The sequence below is a fragment of the Haliotis rubra genome, unplaced genomic scaffold, assembly GCF_003918875.1.
Source record: "Haliotis rubra isolate DU_JTF1 unplaced genomic scaffold, ASM391887v1 Scf189, whole genome shotgun sequence".
In the NCBI taxonomy this organism is placed as follows: domain Eukaryota; kingdom Metazoa; phylum Mollusca; class Gastropoda; order Lepetellida; family Haliotidae; genus Haliotis; species Haliotis rubra.
The window spans coordinates 1,090,972-1,111,706 of NW_025765880.1; the positions used below are offsets into that span (position 1 = coordinate 1,090,972).

The window sequence follows — 20,735 nt, forward strand, 5'->3', positions numbered from 1 at the left end:
TTGTATCCGGCCAACGTACATTCAGACAGACTCTCCAGCTATCCTGAAGAGGACGGGCTCAACTGGGACGCTCAAAAACGCTTCTGTGAACGGTGCCTGCACGGCTTCACCAGGGATGACCTGCTGGAATCACATCAGGAGGATTGCCTAGGTGTGGGAATGACAGCCATACGAATCGACATTCCTAAAGAAGGCGACAACACCTTAAAATTCGACAACCACAAGAACCAGATGCCCGTAACTTACATCATCTACGTCGACTTCGAAGCCCTCATCAAGCACGTTGACATTACCATAGCGCCATCCGATGAAAGTTTCACGTGCAAAACACAGGATCACAAGGCCTGTGGGTTCAGGTACGTGGTCGTCCGGTGTGATGGGCAAACAAACGCTCCCGTGGTGTACAGAGGCTGAAAAGTTTCTAAAGTGCTTGCAGCACGAAGAGAAAACCATCAGGAAAAGGCTACGTACCATCGCTCCCATGCATATGACCCTAGATAGCAGTCACGTATGCCACGTATGTGACTCATCCCTGGACGGTGATTCAGTGAGAGATCACTGTCACATCACCGGTGAGTACAGAGGCGCAGCCCACAACGCGTGCAACCTCAAGCTCAGAATCAACCCTAAAACCATCCAGATCCCCTTGGTCTTCCACAACTTGAAAGGGTACGACTCTCACTTGATCATGCAGGCCATCGCGAAGGTCATCGGTAACCTGAACAGCCTGAACGGCCTGAGGTTCATCGACTCAGCTCAGTTCCTGCTGTCGTCTCTCAACAGTTTGGTCAAGGCCAACAATACCTTCCACATCACCCATCGATACACCGATGCTGAGACTCGACCCCTGCTGATGAGAAAGGGCGTGTACCCGTACGAGTACATGGACAGCTGGTCCAAGTTCGATGAGACCCTACTGACCCCCATCGACCGAGTTTACAGCAACCTGACCGACTCAACCATCACCCAGGACGATTATGACCACGCCCAGAACGTGTGGGAGAAACTGGGCTGCAAAAATCTGGGTGACTACCAAGACCTGTACTTGAGAATGGACGTACTCCTGCTGGCCGACGTGTTCGAGACATTCAGGAGGATGTGTTTTAAGCAGTATCAACTCGACCCCGCATGGTTCTACACCAGCCCTTGTCTCTCGTGGGATGCCTTGCTGAAAAAGACCGGGGTCAAATTAGAACTCTTCACCGATTACAACATGCACCTGTTCATTGAGAAAGGCTTGCGAGGCGGGATTTTCATGGTCTCCAAACGCTACGCGAAAGCCAACATCCGATACGTGGGAGGCTACGACCCTAGCAAGCCCACCAATCATCTCTACCTCAACGCCAACAACCTGTACGGGGAAGGGTTACATCCTCGAAGTGGACTTGGAGTACCCAGCAGCATTGCACGCTGCCCACAACGGCTACCCCCTGGCTCCTGAACGGTTGATGGTGAACCCGGGCTGTATGTCCGACTACCAACAGAACTTGCTGGGGAAGAATAAGCTAGCCAACGTCGAGAAACTCATGCCCAGCTTGATAAATACGACCAAGTACATCGTCCACTATCACAACCTGCCGCTGTACCTGTCATTGCGTATGAAGCTGACTAAAATTCATAGGGTGCTGAAGTTCGACCAAAGCCCCTGGATGGAGCCCTACATCAGAATGAACACCGACCTGAGAAAGCTTGTCACCAGTGACTTTGAGAAGAACCTCTACAAGCACATGAACAACTCGATGTTTGGTAAGACGATGGAGAATCTGAGGAAGCACATGACTGTAAAGCTAGTCCGGTCAAAAGAGGAAGATAAGCTCAGGAAACTGATAGCCAGCCCGGCATACAACCGGAGCAAGATATTCACCGACAATGTTGTGGCCCTGGACATGAGGAAGAGCCACATCAAATTCAACCGGCCCGTCTACGTGGGCATCCTCGACCTCTCCAAGCACCTGATGTACGACTTCTACTACAATGAGCTCAAGAAGCAGTACGGCGACAGGTGTGAGGTGCTGTACACGGACACAGACTCCCTGCTGACGGAGATTCAAACCGAGGACTTGTACGAGGATATGAAGAAACACATAATAATAATAATTGCATTTATATAGCGCATCATCATTTTGAGGCCAGTCTTAAAAGATGTTAGTGACTCGCTGGTTTTGAGTTCAAGCGGTAGCGCGTTCCACTTCATTGCTGCATTGAAAGCAAACGACCTTTGGCCAAAGTTGGTTTTGATGTTTGGCACTGTCACTAGCATTTGGTTTTGTGATCTCAGTGAGCATGAGGGCTGATACAGGGGCAGTAACTCTGCGAGGTAGTCAGGGGCCATTCGGCTGAGAAACTTGTACGTCATTACAAAAGTTTTGTTGTCAATTCTTTCGGTGATAGGTAGCCAGTGCAAATCGTTTAGAATTGGAGTAATGTGATCGAAGACTTTAGACTTTGTAATGATTCTTGCAGCAGTGTTTTGGAGGGCTTGAAGGCGACGTAGCTGATCTTTTGTTGACGTTGTTGAGGAGGCTGTTGCAGTAATCTACTCGGGACATAACCACAGATAGGACAAGTTTTGAAGTAGCATCAGCACACTTGCGGAGTCTTCCAATGTTCCTGAGATGCATATGGGTCGTGCTAATGATGTTGGAGATCTGCTTGTCCATTTTCAGATTTTTATCAAGAATAACCTCTAGATTCTTGACCTTCGGGGTTGGAGTTATGGCAGTATTCCCTATTTGGAGAGATGGCTTGTCAAGTTTGGAAAGTGTTGTTTTCGACCCAATAAGCAGGAATTCTGTTTTACTTTCATTAAGTTTCAGTAGGTTTTTCGTCATCCATGTCTGAATGTCATTGCAAGAATCAGATAGTGTGTCCAACGATGGCAGGGCTTCTGTGGTAGGGAATGAAGAATAGATTTGATTGTCATCAGCATATTGATGTTGGTTGACTTTGTGCTTGTCTGCTATTCTTCCCAGTGGTGTAGTGTACACAGGGAAAAGCACTGGTCCTAGCACGGAACCTTGTTGGACGCCACTCCTGAGATCTGTGGGACATGATGTTTTGCTCTCAATCTTAACTACTTGAGATCGATCTGATAGGTAAGATTGGAACCATGAAAGAGCAGTACCCTTGACTTTCAGGTCACTTTCCATTCTTGACAACAACATGTGATGGTCAATAGTGTCGAAGGCTGCCGAAAGATCTAGAAGAACCAGTGCTGATACATTTCCTTTGTCTGCTTCTGTTAGAATGTCATTGGTGACTTTTATGAGTGCTGTTTCAGTGGAATGGTTTGGTCGATATGCAGATTGATGTTTGTCAAGCAGCTTGTGTTTCTTCAGATGTTCAGAGAGGCGGGTACAAACAGCCTTCTCTAACACCTTCGAGACGAACGGAAGATTAGATACAGGTCTGTAGTTGTTCAGAGTATTATTGTCCAGGTTACTTTTCGTCAGAAGGGGTCTCACCAGAGCTTGTTTAAAGGTTTTAGGGAACTCGCCTGATGATATTGAGAGATTGATGATGTTGGTTATTGGAAGTACTAAAACCTCCAGGCATGATTTCACAAATTGAGTTGGTATAGGATCGAGCTCACAACTCTTGTCTGGCAGAAGCTTAATGATCTTTTCGATTTCATCAGTTGAGAAAGGTTGTATTTCATCAAAATAGCCCGAGGTAGCTGAAGATGACTCGTCACACTGGTCATCTGGAGTGGATGTGCTGTCATCTAGCGTTGAAGCCGAAGTTACTAGCTTGCTGTGAATACTCTCGATCTTCTCTCTGAAGTATTGTGCGAAGTTCTCAGCGGCTTCTTGAGGAGATTGGTCCTCGGGCAGATTGGTATCACTGGATTTGTTACACAGTTTGGAGACGAGTCGATGGAGCTGTTTAGAGTTGGCCTCTGCATCCAGCACCTTAGTGTTAAGGTACTCGGTCTTAGCCTGTCTGATGGAGCAATTCACCTTGTTCCTCTGTGAAACGTACATCTGGCGGTGTATTTCCAATCCTGTTCTTTGTCATTGCTTTTCTAGCTTCCTACTGTTGGTTTTTTCCAGTTTTATATCGTCTGTGTACCATGGTGAGCTTGGTTTCACAGATATACTCTTGGTTCTAAGAGGGGCGTGTTTGTCTAGAAGCTCTGATAGAACTCTGTTGTATAGATCTGCAAGTTCTGTGGCAGTCTTCGGTTTCACCTTGTAGAGAGGAGAGTTCCCAATATCTGTTTTAAGCTTGTCAATGTCCATATTGCGAAAGTTTCGACATGTTTTCGTTATTTTCTGTCTTGTTGGTCTTTCCTTGTTGAAAGAGAGAAACACAGGGAAGTGGTCTGACATTTCTAGGTCTTCAACAGTCACTTTTTGAATAAGTTCTTTGTTTGTGTCTCTGACGATTACCCAGTCTAGAATATGTCCACATTTGTGGGTTGGCGCTGGCACAATTTGGACAAGTCCAATTGTGTCCAGGAATGTGACAATTTTTTCTCTGTCAGGTTTTAATGGGTCATCGAAATGGATATTCATGTCACCGAGAATGGTAATTTCACCTAGTTTGCTAGTCGGAAGTTGAACAAAATTTTCAAAGTCATCTTGAAATTTAGAGGCTGAAAGTTTATTTTTAGCTGACGGTGGGGGTCTGTACACACAGATGATATGCAGGTTATTGCTCTGTTCCAAAACCGTTTCCAGAAATTCTAAAGACAGAATGTTTATCATCTGTGGGTTAACTTTTAACTTTATGTGTGATTTGTAGACTACTGTGATTCCTCCGCCCATGTGATCAGATTGCCTAGGTTTGTTGATTAAAGTATAGCCAGTTGGTGTTAATTCTGCTTTGATGACGTCATCACCCTTATCCCTTAACCAAGATTCTGTGATATGAAGAATGTCTAAATCTCTATCATGTAAAAAGTCACAGATATCATTTGATTTATTTCGAGCACTCCTTGCATTCCAAACACACACTGTCAGGAAACTTTCTTTTGAATTAGTGACGGATTTAGTTTGAGGTATTTTGTGAATTGACTTCCCTGCTCGCTTGCCTCTCCTTGTCTTGTGTCTGTGTTTCCTCGTAATCAGCTGATTAACAAACACATTGAATTCTTCAATCCCAGGTTTGATTACACAACTTGTGTTGAGACAATGGGACCCAATCTCACAAAGCTTATCTCTTGAGTAGACAAGCGATGAGGTGGGGTAGCTGTTAAAACCAGTCTTTTGTTCTCTGTGACTGGGCATTGTTATTGTCACTGTCAGCTTACATGCACTCACTGAAGTTAGTCAACTGTTTACATATAATTGAAGCAAATAAATCCAAATGAATATCACGATTCTTGTTCTTCAATCTTCATAAAAGTCATATTGAATTGTTGACTATGATGAGGTAGGCTTCCATGCCAAATTCTGTACATTTAGGTGTAGTATAAACTGGTAAAATTGTCAAAAGTGTCAGGAGCTGTTTGAGCGTGCTGCCTCCTCGGGCGCTACTACATAACACATGCACCTATACGACACAAGCGACTACCCCAAGGACCACCCCATGCACAGCCAAGTCAACAAAAAGGTCCTCGGTAAGATGAAGGACGAGTGTGCCGGTACGCCGATCGCCGAATACATAGGCTTGAGGCCTAAGATGTACTCTATCCTGAAAGCCGGAAGGCGAAGGGGGTCAAGAAGTACATGGTGAAACAACACATCAGACACGCCAGGTTCAAGGAGGCCCTGTTCATGACCCGCACCTTTAGGCATCAGATGAACACGCTGAGAAGTGACAGACACAGGATATAAGGATTGACAATAAACAAGACGTCCCTGTCGCCGATGGACACGAAGCGTTGGATAGGCATCGACAGGATCAACACGTACGCGTATGGGCATGAGAAAATTGAACCAAAAAAAAATAGATGTATATATTTCACTAAGATTAACATAACCGAGTGACAGTGGCTGAAGTGAGGTGAGGTGAAATTGGGTTTTACGTCATGCTTGAGAATATTTCGCTCATATGACAACGTGCATGCGTGTGGTTTTATAGTGCTAGCCCACTGAGATACCATGACGCAGTGAAGCATGAATACCCCACTCAGACACATTATACTGACTCCGAGCAGACCGGTCCTTGTTGTACCCATTAATGCCGAGCGCCAGGCAGGGACCAACAAGTACCATATTTTAACGTCTTTTGGTATGACGCGGTCGGTGATCGAACCCGCGACCTTCCGCTCTCCGGGCGGACGCTCTAACCACTACACCACGGAGGCGGTCGACAGTGGCTGAAGAAGCCAGAGGTATTGATCATGCCCCACAACACAATATCTTTCTTGAGGCCCTCCACAGGTAAAGTCAACATTCCAGGGGCCTATAATAGCCACGTGGAGGGAAGTGATAAGGGTCCGACAAAGGCTTCACTGGGTAAAAGAAGCTAATGTCAAACTTGGTCTGGACTTGGTCCGGACTTGGTCCAAAACCCCCTGTTCCCTATGCTACTTATTTCAGATAAAGTAGTGTTTCAAATATTTCTATACAAGAGTAATGTAACACTAAAATATAACGTCATGTCTGTGTTATGAGAACATTTTGCATAATCTGTAATGTCATTGAATGATTAAATACTGGGATTAAATACATTTCATAGAGCTTTCTAAGGCCATTCATAAAACTGTGCTTCATGTGAAGAGAACTTTTAATATCTCATTATCTCATTTTGTGCAGGATCTACTGTGATAACTTGATGTTCTGGGCAGTTATGAAATGCTAACAGAATAACTATTTACTCAAGATATATATTTGTAGGAGATGAGAGGAACAGACAGGGAAATGCTGAAGATGCTTGAGAGTAACAAGCCAGGCGCTCAGTTTACTCTTGAGAACCTCTACTTCAAACTAGTCAAATTCAACCATAAACACAGGAACAAGCCCAAGATGTTGTCAGCGTTAGACCATCTGCCCTATGATGACCAGCTGGAGTTTCTGGAGAAGCACCAGTACCTCCAGGAAGCTGTTCAGCTCATGTTGAGAGGAGGTTATTATCATTTCTTTTCAGAATGGTACATGTTCATGTTGGTTGGATGTTTGGTTTGTTGTGTAACGCCGCACTCACCAGTATTCCAGCTATATGGCGGCGGTCTGTAAATAATCAAGTCTGGACCATTACTGTTAAGTCGCCTGTTACCACAAGCATGGGTTACTGACCAATTCTAACCCAGATCTTCACGGGTACATATTCATGTAAATTTCGCAAAACTGTTCACATTATGTAAGCACTACACCCATTTTGCTCACAAGTAACTGATCAGTAATAACCCTATTCACACATATGCAGTACCCTTCGTTCCAACTGCCGAGGCAAGATATGTGTGTCAAGACAGTGACCCAGCTTATCTAGATTTCAGCAGGAGTCACACAATATAAAATGAATTTAAATTTGTTGAAGGGTCAGTTCCCTGTGTACAGGATATGAGTAATGTTTTTGAAGAAATGTCTTTTCAGAACTTTCCGTTCTCTTTTTAACTCATATTCATGGAAATCATGAGCAATCATTTTGTGAAAATATTACTAAAGGTCTTGTCCATTATTGACGTCATCATTGATTTGTGAAGAAATGAATGAAGAAATATGATTCATAAATTACACAGTAGTTGATAAGAAATCTGTCTGATTGAAAAAGCAAATTTAGATATTCAGAAACATAACCTCTCCCTCTTTGTTATTCAACTCTTTATTTTTTACAATAGCGACGTTTCAGTATAGATCCTATGCTTGAAAATGGTATAAGAATCTATACCGAAACGTCGCCATTGTTAAAATAAAGAAGTTGAACATCCATAAAGTATTGTCATCTCTATATCATTTACTGTTTGCTGAATGCATGAATGAGATTAGTTAATTTAGATTACATTTCATCAGTTACATGATAAGCTTTCCAGTAATTTCAATCTGGAATCTGAAGAGATGAAAGCATGAGTTCTGGATATGGAAGGATAGATGTGATTGTTACTTTAAATCACACATTCTCTGTGATTATGATTCTTGGTTTTCTGCTGGTTCATCTATGCATACAATGATCTCATAAAAACAACAGATTAGAGCACCGCAGCCATCATTGTTAATTAATCTCATCAGCATGTATATTTTGTTTTTTACATCCACCACCATTGGCTTCCTATTGTCACTACATTATTGCCACCGTGCCTTGTTGTTATTGTTAATCCCCCTCATTCAGTCCTACATGTTGTTATTACTTAATCCCTGTTCATGTATATAAGCCTGTTCTGTGCTGTAGTACTTCACTCTTGCTTGACAACGGTATAAGAATCCATACCGAAACGTCGCATCATATATAATAAAGAAGTTGTTATCCATAAATATTCTTACTTTCTCATCTAAATGTGTCTGCCACTGTGTAATGAGTTTTAGCTTGATGGCCTAGAAGTCAAGTAAAACTGATAAATAGTGCATTTTCTATCTGTTAGTTCCTGAAAGTTTTCGATTCTGATTGCACTTTTCTGCTCCTGGATGGGGTCTGCTTTGAAAAGCTTTTGGTTAATAGAAGTCAAAGGTCACCTTCAAATTTCTTTGATTGAGAATATATCATTCATTTCCAGTTATTGCTGCCTTTTGGTTTTTTCACCCTGAGAAATTGTATTGTTTATGGTCAAGGTCTTATAGTAATGTGGAAGGATGAAATGTCTGGATTATGGTTTCTTACCTGTGGAGGGTTTGCAGTTTTCACAGGCTTTGAGATACTGGGTCAATAAGTAATCAGATTAATGTGACGCCTATGTCACTGAAAATGGTGCACTTGACTGATGTAAAAAGTCGCTTTTCTTTAGAACTCTATGAATACCGGTACTTGGTTTTACAGGTCAAAGTTCCCATTCTGACGTTGCTCAGATGCTTCTGCGACATGGTGCCACCAGAGATGCTCTTCACCATGCTGAAAAAGGACCTGATGTGGATGTCCGAGGGAAATGCCATCACACCTTAGCACTGGAGCTGTACTTCGAGATGGAAGAGAAATCTCAGCATGAGGAGCTCCACATAGATTCAAGCAAAAAGGAAATTGTTAGTCATTTTCAAAAGGCAACCACTGCATTTGAGGAAACAGAGAACAACAATAGTGCAGGAATGGCTTCTTTGGTCATTGCTATGGTACAGAACAGAAAAAGAGATGCACAGAGAGCATTTGGATTCTTTAAGAAGGTCTCACCATTTGCCAATGAAGCAGGCATGGTTGAAGCCATGAAAATAATTGTTCGTTCTGTTTCAAATGGGAAACTTTCAGACTGCCAGTGGTTAGTCACTGCTATTGAGACATTGCTGACTGTAATCAGCACACTTTTGAAAGCAGATAGTAGAGAAAAGCATAGCAGATGCACACTCTACTTGAAGCTCTATGGCCTTCACCAAGATGACAAGGATCCAAGTCAACTAATTGCTTATCGTAGACAAAAGAACCTATGTGCTGATGTCTTGTCAGAAACCTTCAGATGGAAGGACAAAAGAACTGTACACTTTGATAAGCAAGACATTTCATTTAAGCTTTCAATATACCTTGTTGGTGTTCTGAAAGAATGGATTAAGATCTGCAGAAACTGGCTTGACAGTCATGTGTCCAGGAACATACAGTGCAGGTCATTTCAGGAAGGAAGATGTGTAGGAAGCAGTTCTTGTGACAACAATAAGTGTCATCATCTGCATGAGCCCTTCACCAGAGAAACTGCTCTCAAAGGTTTAAAGGCACTGTTGTTGAAGGTCAAATTAGAAGATGTCTTACATCGTGGAGTGAAATCCCTCTGGGATGTAGTTATGAATGTCCAATCCCAAAAGAAGAACCTTAATGATGAACTCACTGCACTGACAGATGATACTGCAACATCTACAGCATTCGAAAAGTTAATGAAGCATTTCATCATTCCGGAAGGCCATCACTTGAGAAATTTGACAGAAAATGAAGTAGTCATGAGAAAATTCAGAGACACTTTGGACAGTGTGAACTTGAAAAGTTTTATTCAGGAAATGGTGAATTGCTGGTGTTGCAGCCCGTTACAAGTACAATGCAAGAGTTCAGATTGGTTTGTAAGAGCAACAGTTCTGGTTTCCCTATTTAAGATCCAACACATTGACTTGAAAAAGATAGGCTTTAACATAAAAAGACAACTACAAGGTTCAGATCCGCTTGATGAAGAGGCAAGGAATGCTTTTATTTCATTTGAAAGAGACAATTTGATTATTCACCTTGGAGGTCAGTTCTATGAAGCCTTTGGTGCATTGAAAGATGATCCTATATCATCTGTGTTTGCATATTCAAAATTTGTCAAAATCCTTGGAGATCGTAACATACCAATGGTGTTCCCCAAAATGCCTCTTTTCCTGTTTTGCCATGAGGTCTTTATAACTATTGCACTTACATCATTTGCAAAACTTTCATCTGAAACAGGGAGATTTGTTTTACCGGCAACCTATCTTGCAACCCTGCCATACGTCAGTGCCATGTTGCCGCAAGGATCTAGTTCAATTCAGTGGTCAATCAATTCCATCAGTAGAGGCAAAGAAAGCATCAAAACCTTTCAAGTTCACATTCAACGTTTGGCTGGTGTCTTGTGTGGGAGTGAGATGAGAATGAATCTGCTTTCATGCTTATTTCGCCCCAGGAGAGATTTTGATTACCTACAAGCAGAGCGGTGCCTCATCCTGGCTCTGGTAGTTCTTGCTAATGTGGGACTTTTGCTGGATCCACCAGTTGAGGTGCCACTGATGGAAGCTCTAATGAGACTGGAACTCCCAGAAGATGCTCCAACAAGACTTAAGAATGGTCTTCAATCCATAAAGAAATCTCATGGAATAGCTGACCTTGTGGATGTTCTTCAGAGGATGCTGAAAGAAAGGGAAGATGAAAATCTGCTTCTTTGTGAGTGGAAGTGGAATCCACAGAGAAAAGAAGGTATCCAGCACCAGCAGTTGAAGTCTCTTGGTATGTTCCCATCAGCATTTGTAAACTTTGTACACACCTTGCCTCATGCGCAACATGAGAAAGAAAACAATGCAGCTAGAGTGCTTCAGCGCTTCATCAGGAACCTGACTCTCAGGCGACACATAGAACTGGGGAATCTGAAGCAGAGATGTGAACAGCAAATATTGAAAGGAATTAGTATCAGTGCAGAAGAAACTCAAAGAGAGAAGGATGAATTTGATAAGTATGTTCGGGAAGAACAAGAAGACAGATCAGCAAGGGTCCTTCAGCGCTTCTTCAGGAGGTTAAGCTTCACTGGGAGAATTGAAGGAGGAAATATCAGAGAAAGATGTCAACAACAAAAACTTAAGGAAATATTCTCATTCTATGACATTACAGAGGATCAGTGTGGAGTTTGTAGGGTGTCTTTCAAAGCAGAAGAAACTGACAAACCATCATTTGAATCTGATATGGACCAGACGGGAACAACAGTGGAAATGACACAAATTGAAAGAGGCACTCAGCATATAGTTTTCGAGAATTTCATGAACCAGCAGAAGACATCACAGAAGCTGAGGGAGGAACATTTGTCATCACCGATTCACATGATGAATATGATGAATTTCAATGTTTTTAAAAAGCTGTACAAAGAATACTTTGTATCCAAAATGTCTCAAATTCAGACATTCGTGGAAAAAATGCGAAAAGGTGAAATATGCATGAATATGGCAGCTGTTCATCTTGCACGCTTGGAGTTCATAATGCATCATGTGCAAGTGCTATATCAAGGTATTTTTAATGAATTCAAGTGGGACCTGGTATATGAGCTGAGCCACAAGGTTAATAGATTATGTATGTACTACAAAGGTGTCTCTGAAGATGCAGAAATGATGAAAAAACAATCATTGGTGAGATATCATGCACTTCTGATTCCCATCTAGGGTATATAAATCTTGTGAATTTAAGCTGGAATTATAGTTCATTGATGATTTTACGTTAAGCGTTAGCATATCCTTTTCAGTTCCTTAATTATCAGAATATTAAATGGGGCATTGGGGTAGCCTAGTGGTTAAGATGTTAGTGCACTACTTAAAAAATTCATGTTTCAATTTTAGATTCAAGTAGACGAACAGCCACAGCCAGCATCAGGAGACAGCAGTTCCATCCCAGACATAACAAGACAACATGTGGGAGCAGAACATGTCAAGGACGAACTATTGGAAGTTGCTTATGAGGACAATCCTAGAGTAGCACCAGCTGATGCTGAACAAGGACAACAGAGACAGAATAGAGATGGTGTACACCAAGGTCATGACAATCCCATAGTCCCAGATGATGGCAACAGAGGAGCAGGATATGGCCGAGGGGGAGTCTCACAACAGTATGGAAGAGATAGTGGTCATGGAAAGCATGGGAGATATCATGATGGTCATAATGAAAACAACCGAGGACAACAAGGACACAGGGGAGGTCGAGGAGTCTATGATAGAGGTGGTCGGGGGAACAGAGGGCCACATGAATACTATGGAAGAGGTAATCATCAACATAGGGCAGGCGGTTTCGGCAGAGGGTATGGAGGAGGTCGTGGAAGAGGTTCTGCTGGTCAGGGTCGAGGCAGGGGACAATATGAGTTTCCATATGTTCCACCAAGACACCAAAGACTACAACAGCTCCAACAGTTCCAGGAACAACGATACCCGACAATACGTTATTGATAAGATTCCCAGATATTGAGACATTTGGCATACAGTAAGAAGTTGATTCTGTGAATGAATCGATCGGGGCCTAGTTATTCCTGCTGAGGACAACTGAACCCTCCTCCAGGCTGAAGTGAATATGCAGTTGTGATTCTTTTTGTTCACCAGGTAGCAGAATTGTTATTAAAATGGACTCCGTCCGTCCGTGCGTCCCTCCGTCCTTCCGTGCACATTTGTCTTTTCCGGAGCAGAACTCCAAAACCGTTCACTATTTCTTCACCAAACTTGGCACATAGATTGATCTGGTAGTGTACTGGTGCCTTTTGGTAGTTTTGGAATTCTGAATAAAATATTTTTGGTGTTTCCATGGCAACAAGTTTGACTTAGCCTGAAATTGGTGGTAGTGCTCTTTTCCAGAGCAGAACTCTAAAACCGTTCAATGTTTCTTCACCAAACTTGGCGCATACATAAATCTGGTGGTGTACTGGTGCCTTTTGGTAGTTTTGGATTTCTGAATAAAATATTTTTGGCATTTCCATGGCAACAAGTTTGACTTAGACTGAAATTGGTGATAGTGTTCTGGAGCAGAACTTTAAAAACCTTTCCATACTCTCCTTCCACTTTTCTATATACAGACCTAAATATTTGACATTATCATAACTCATAGACATAATCATGAAGAGTATTTTGCCATTGCGGGGGATATTGATGACTTTGTCTTCTTGTTTTATCTTGTGTTGTTGCTTTTGTGGTAGACATAGGTCTACACAGACATCAGATATATTTTGAAACTATTCAGTGAATGTGAATTGAAATGACTTTAATACACATTATCAGATGTGATTATTTCATTCATGGTTTGAGGTGTTCAAATGTTGAGGATCTATTTGCATTTGTAAAGATATCACAGGTTTTGGGTTTTTTTAGTATGCAAAGCAAGCTGTGGTTACAATTTTCCTGACTTTTTTGCTGTGTATTGATGGCTTTTCTCTGTAGTATATTTGTTTTTAAAAACGATGTATTATTGAGAAATATTGGAGAAGTAACTGTGACCAAAAAACAAATAATGATCCAAAAGAACATTTTTGAAATTACTGGTGAATAGTGACAAATTCATTTCGATTACTAACAAAAGCAATTTCCTGAACATAATTTAGAAGTGGTGCATAAATGAAGATGTAAATTTGTGTTTCAAACAAGGGCATGCCGGGTATGCTGATAAGAGTCAGCTGTACATCAGTGTTGTACCTACCTCTATCCCAGTTTGCCAGAATCAGATCACAACATACCTTTCAGATATTCGCAAATGGATGGCTGCGAACTTTTTTAGATTGAATGACGACAAGATGGAGTATATGGTTATTGGCACACGGGTGCAATTAAACAAGGTGACAACATCTCCATACATTATTAGTGACTCGAACATACACCCTACCAAAAGGTGAAGAATCTCGGAGTCGTGTTTACTGAGACTATGTCACCAGACCAGCAAGCTCTGAACACATACGGGACAGCAAACATCCCTCTGAGGAACATCGGGAAGATCCGACTCTACCTTGACACCGATGCGACAAAACTACTAGTCCACTGCTACGTAACATCAAGGCTGGACTACTGCAACTCGCTACTGTATGGAGCCGGGAATGTCCAACGTCTGCAGAAAGTGCAAAGTAGATCGGCAAGAGTGATCTCCAGGACCAAACCAAAGCACCACATCACACCTGTCCTCAATCAACTTCAGTGGCTACCTGTCGAACAAAGGATAAAGTTTAAGACACTGGTTCTGACATATGGAACCGTGAATGATCCAGATTCCCCCGTATATCTAAAAGACCTGATTAGCCCTTACACACCTGCACGGAGTCTACGGTCGGAGAACAAAGGCAAACTCATCGTCCCAAAAACCAGGAAAAACAAGCCAGCCACGCATTTTCTGTCTCTGTCCCATTGCTCTGGAACTCTGTTCCACTGAAAATACGATGTGCAGAAGCAATTGACTTTTTCGGCAAACAACTAAAAACCTATCTCTACTCTGGAATCCTATTCTAGTTAGGCTTTGTGATGCGCCATTGAACAGCTTTAAGTTGGATACCAGGCGCCATAGAAATCCATTATTATTATTATTATTATTGAGAAAAGAAGAGTTCATGTATAGATCGAGTAAGGATTTTCATTTCATTTTGTTGTTACCTTGATGCATAGTCTGTAGTCGTTTAATCCTTGTTTGTTTGTAATTATATTTTTCCTTATCCTGACTCATGCTTATTGCTCATCTCCTTTCTCCTTTCGACGGTTAAGTGGAAACTCGAATCCTTCCCAGCAGGCACATGAACGTTTAATAGACGTTTAAATGACGTCTACATTCAACATTGAAATGACGTCTAATTTTAGTTTAAAGTGGAAGTCTAGAAGACGTTGAAGCATAAACATTGTTTAAACGTCTAAAGGTAGACCTCATCTAAACGTTTAAAATATGTTTAAAAGATGTCTAATATCATATGGGTTTGATGATGCAGCATGCCTATCGTTTGCATAATATGCTGCAGTCTAGACCATCTGCAATGTATAGTACACCCTGTGCACTTAAAAGAACCCACGAATCCGTTGGTATACGGCCAGAGTGGGCACATATATGAGTGCAAACACCTAGTTGCGGGTACAACATGGACAATGTACTGTGACTATGTGTCCTAGTTCACCCAGCTGTGAATGTATGTCGTAAGGATGGGAAAGCCGCAATAACTCGGTGCGCCTAGTGGCTGCTAGAGTTGTATGCTCCCCAGGTAGTTGAGATTGTACATGCGATGTGCCATCGAGATACACATCCAATGATCGAGGGAAAATAAATACCAGTGCCTTGAGCATGTCCTAGTTGCATGGGTAGATGTGCTATGTAAATATCCTACAATAATAATAATCTTCATTCCACCTTGATTCTAAGTTAAAACTCAAACTCAAAAGAAATTTATTCAGGATACACATGTGTCAAAACTTTTCAATCGCATAAAGTGTGTAAACAATATTTATATTTATATTCTCATAATCTAATAACAAGCATGGGAGATAAGTATTAAATTTGTACTTCACACTTTTGTAACAAATAATGATATCTCATCTTCAGTTTGCTCAGTTTACATGTTCTACAAACAGTACGGAAGAGATAAACATCTTTCGATGGAGATATAACATTTACATTAAAATTATGCATAGATATATGAAATTTACACACTTCTCCTATAAAAGACCTATGTTGTAAAACATACTTTTCCAGTTGAAGTTCAGATTTAACAAATATAATCTTGAAGAGGATATTGAATTGTGACATTTTTACAATATATATATATATACCAATAATATATATATTATATATAATATACTATCCCCCCCAAAACGCATAGGCGTTTTGTATTTTTATAAATCTATTAATTACAACTGTGTTCAAACAGTCGACAAAATATGTAACAAAAGCGTTGATGACATGATTTTACACTATTGCACGAGAATTGAAAATGTTGATTTAGATGAGATTTCTTACAAGGATTAAAAAGGCATCACAACAGCGCAACAGATATCACCTTCCAGTTGAAATTGTGCAGCAAAGAGCATGCACTGTCTGGCTATAAAAAAAAACAGATTACTTTCGGAAATCGGCATTCGTTTTGAAGGAGTTTCAAGGTCAAATCACTATGCCACGTCTTGACGCTGCAACACGGAACATCGCTATTGAAAGAATGCACGTGGAGATAACCAATTTTCTGTTGCCAGGCGTCTGAATGTTAGTCTGAGCACGATATGACTGCTTGCAGCTCGTTACAACCAAACAGGTATAACAAATGCCCAAGATCGATACATCCAGGTACTACATTTGTGTGATCGTACTGCCACGGGTGAGAGCACAGCAGCCAGGGTGCCTGGACTTTTGAGGATATCCGGTCTAACAGTATGTAACAGGTTGAGAGAGATTGGACTGAGAGCCAGGAGACCCGACGTCTGGACCGTGCTACGCCGTCACCATCACGCTCAACGTCTCTGTTATCTAACATTGTCCACTTGTTTGTATAGACATTGCCTTCTTCTAAACTGATGTAAAAATTCATGTACTAAAATCTACTTGTGGACGAGTTATACATGTTTGAAAGTAAAACATTTTCGCAACAGATTTGTGGTTATGCGTTTCTTTTTTAGAATAGTATGTATGTGTGTGTGTGTGTGTGTGTGTAGATTAAAACATGTCCACAATGCAATGAGGGAGAATGTAAAAGATGATAATATAATTACAAAGCCAGTTACGTCGTGTAAAGAATCAAAAGAAGGTGTTATTCATAAAAGTGTCATATATTCGCGACCTCTGTAAAGCTGGTCAATTATTTGTAAAAATGGAATAATTCTCATTCTTTCGACCTTCCACCACCACCACATCTTCCAGGGGCATTCTTGAGATATTTGCCCATCTCCTTGTAGATCATGTCCTCAGTTACTCCCTTGTAGGACTGTGTTATTGATTCTGGGAATAAAAATTAATTAAATAGCAAGTAAGTAAAATATCATATCACATGGGTTTATTTCAGCAATATTACATTGTAATTAGAATCATGAGATGGAAACATGCTCTCGGCTACACCAATACCTAACCTGTGCATGGGAATCAAACAAGTTAACTCCTTTCGCAGACTCGGCAGCCATGGGTTTGGTGGTTTCACCGAGTATGTTATACATATAAATATATAGAAATGCGTGTAATGTCTTATGTGGAAAACAGGATAGAAAACCGTGTTCAAAATTATACCGTCTGCCCGAAGTCAGCACACAGATTTATTTCATTTTCAGACATTGCAGAATACCACATTTCTGTCTACATAGTGATGTATGTCTTACCGTGTATTCCGGATGAATGTGAAGATCTTTAAAAATTCTCGAATCAGAGACAGAGAGTGAGACTGTTTATCACTTACAACAGAGAACAAAAGTCATAGCCCAAGTCATAAAATGGTGCCTGAATTAAATGCGCAATTCCAGTAAGGACTATCGATCTACGCCATGTTTTTTTTCTGATACTTCTGGGATTAGGTTCCAATTCACACATATAGTATCCTAAAAGCGTTTTAAGATTTATTAAATTGTTTTTACGTACAGGATCACAATAACTGTATAGTTACTGTTTTGCTTTTTTTTGAAAAACCAAAAATACATATTCCAAAATTATTGTGGCTCATATCAATTTGCATATATTAATTTCACAACACCAAATTGTGATAAAAGGTAACTTTTGCACACTTAATTAAAGTTCCTGTAGTTTCTAGAAGGTCGAAAGTTAAACATCATTTAAACGTTTAATCAAGCTATAGGCTTAGACGTCGAAATGGGTACGTTGAATCAGCGTCTAATAGACATTGTTAAACATCTAAACCAGATCTAACCCTCATCTAGACTTCTAATAAACGTTTTGTGCCTGCTGGGTTTTCAGATCCCTGAAGCGGTCATAATATCACTCATCCCGAGTAGCCTCCCTTTTCCCGCCAAATTGGTCCCACGTGACCTGAGTCTTGCTCTCGTCACTCTCCTTCATTGCGCTAACAGATGGTTGGATGGTCATATGAATATGGTCCTTTTTGCGGCGTATATCCTTTGTTTTTTTGGCCTTGTAGTCTTAATTTATGGCTGTGAATTGCATTTAGATATCTTTAGATTCATCACAATGTATTATATTATGTAAATTTCTACTAAATTCCGTGTTTTACACTCCGTTGCAGGTGGGTGCAGGTCTGTCTGCAGCTGATCCTCACCCTGTTTGCTCTTTTTGCTGTCCTTATTCGTGCTCCTTAGTATCACGTTGTGAATATTGTGCACATTTATCAACAGAATTATTTAATAAATATTTGTGTGCACATTTACACAAGGTCTCAGATAAACAAAAACGTATCAGCAAGGCAGCGGCTGTGAGGGGTGATTCTCAGGCACACATCACAGATCACTATGGAGAATTCCCAGGGGTTACTCCCGTCTCTGTCGCTCTTACAGAGAGGGCTACGCAATCTACTTCTGAGAGGAAGTCACCTCACAAGGAACCACAACGTTTGGTGAAGAAAATGAGAGAGTCTAGGCTGTCCAAGAAATTGTTATTTGCGAGATCTACACATTCTACTAGATCAGAGAGATCGTCGAATGCTCCTACATCGTTCGAGAACGTCTTATCATATCTCGACAGATCACCACCGGTTCTCGAACCGCAGATCATCTTGAAGTCTTCACAGAATATGTCTACTAGTACCCCTGTAGGATGCGCGAATCCTAGTTTTCAGAAGCATTTATCTAAGACATCGTCATCTGTGAGGAAACATTCATCTCACCACAGATCTTCGTCTTCAACGTCAGGGTCCGAGAACCCTTCTACTGACAATCAGCACACTTTGCCAGAGGCTACTTGCTCCACAGCTGTGACCACACACTTTACGAAAGGGTCCGCAAACCAGTCTACCATGGCTCTACAGACGCAAAGAGAACTAACGTTCGGAAAAAAAGGAAGAGTTCGCGAACTCTCAAGAACAGAGATCATCATCTCAACGTCATCATCAGCGAAATACATGGCAGACTTGCGGGAACCCTTCAAATTCAACGAATCTATCTGTGGATCAGAATTTTGTAGCTACTATTACATGTCAAGTAGTCTTAGCTATGCATCAACGTTCAGCAGAGAATCAACAGTCAATTACTCAGTCATCTCCTATGGTATCTGTCGCCGATTCTATCCATGAGGAAGCACCAGCATCAGATACGAGCATCCACGATCAAGACGATTCAAGTATCCACCCTGACTGTGAAGTTGTGTCTTGGATAGTGGATGGCATACTGATATCTTCGCCAACCCACAACACGAACTACCCTGAGAAATGTCATATAGTGGACGAGGATTTGCATTCGCCGAATGCAACTAGACATCAAGGTCAACATACGCCAGCATTTAATGCAAGGAAATTTCCTCTACATTCTAGGGAACGTTCTTCAGAGCGCCAGAGATTGACAACAACTTTCATATCATCAGCGACTCCAAGTCTCATAGTTACAAAGGGGAGGAAAGGAAGGTGGTGAACCTAGATACTACTACTAGACGTTCATTCTTCGGATTAGCTAGATCTCAAGCTATCAACAAAGCCTTAATCAACAACTCCAGAACCAAAAAACGGAGATAGAGAGGATGATATCATCAGCACTCGTCACGCAAAAGAAAGATCAGGAGTTTATTTATGTTGATCACCTGGCATCTACATCTGCAGGATTGACCTTGTTGACAAGGACTCCCCTCATCTTGCAACTGGCCAGATTATCATATTAAGTCTCTTAATTCTGCAAGACAACTTGGTCCTACAGGTGACAAGTTCGCACCATAAACCATGTCAAGAATTCATTTCACCAAATCGTTTGCTATTTCTTCCGTTTTGTGTGGATGAACATAGAACGATACTTCGATGCGAGTGCAGCCTATTGCTTGGACGACCAGATGGGGGGAAAGTCTTGCGAAGGTGCTCATTCGGGCAATCCACATCGCCCGCCAGGTGTCCGTTGATTTACTCTCAGACTTTGCCGGCTTCAAAATCGGACATGACCTTGTTGTAGAGTTTCGTGCGCATAGTGTTGCTATTCCAGGTATCGACCCATGTACATATGCTCTCCCATGCTACCGGTGTTGTCAAGGATCGTTGGAGCACCCAATTCCATGGCGGAGGAGAAGTTGCCTTGCTCTCAGAAGTCGTGGTGCTTTCAGAGAAATTCGACGAGCAGCTTGCGGTTTAGCACGCCAAGAAATCTGTTGTGTGTAGTTGATGGAATACACACCGTAGCTGTATGCTAGCAGTTACCGTTTCAGTTTCGGAATCGCAACCTGCAGCACGTTGATCTGTATTTCGGAAACGTCTATTTTCGCTATGGACATCGCGTAGATCTTCTCGCGGTGTAGTTTTTGCCACTGTTCATTCGCTTCCTCTACAGTTTCCCTTTCTATTCTCGCGTATTCAGCTGCAGTTGTCTTCTTGTCTTTCCACAGTGTGCAGGATGTTCGTTTGCATGTACTTTTGTTTCAGCAAGGAATCTTGTACCGCG

The 20,735-nt window shown here is 41.6% G+C and overlaps 1 protein-coding gene across 3 annotated transcripts in view; it reads left to right on the forward strand.

Annotated features, from left to right (window-relative positions):
• Positions 1–14,894, forward strand: part of LOC124274230 (TPR and ankyrin repeat-containing protein 1-like) — a 45,722-nt gene extending 30,828 nt beyond the window's left edge. Inside the window, exons 7-10 of one of the 3 annotated variants that reach the window (XR_006897894.1) lie at positions 6,786–7,014; positions 8,857–11,852; positions 12,060–12,809; positions 13,543–14,894. Coding sequence is in view for 2 of the 3 variants with exons in the window: in XM_046709568.1 (XP_046565524.1) it covers positions 6,786–7,014; positions 8,857–11,852; positions 12,060–12,659 (3,825 nt within the window). In the remaining variant the exon portion in view is untranslated. Of the gene's footprint in view, positions 1–6,785; positions 7,015–8,856; positions 11,853–12,059; positions 12,935–13,542 lie in introns of those variants that run through there. The other 2 variants (XM_046709569.1, XM_046709568.1) reach the window with 2 other exon arrangements.
• The last annotated feature ends 5,841 nt before the right edge of the window (positions 14,895–20,735 follow it).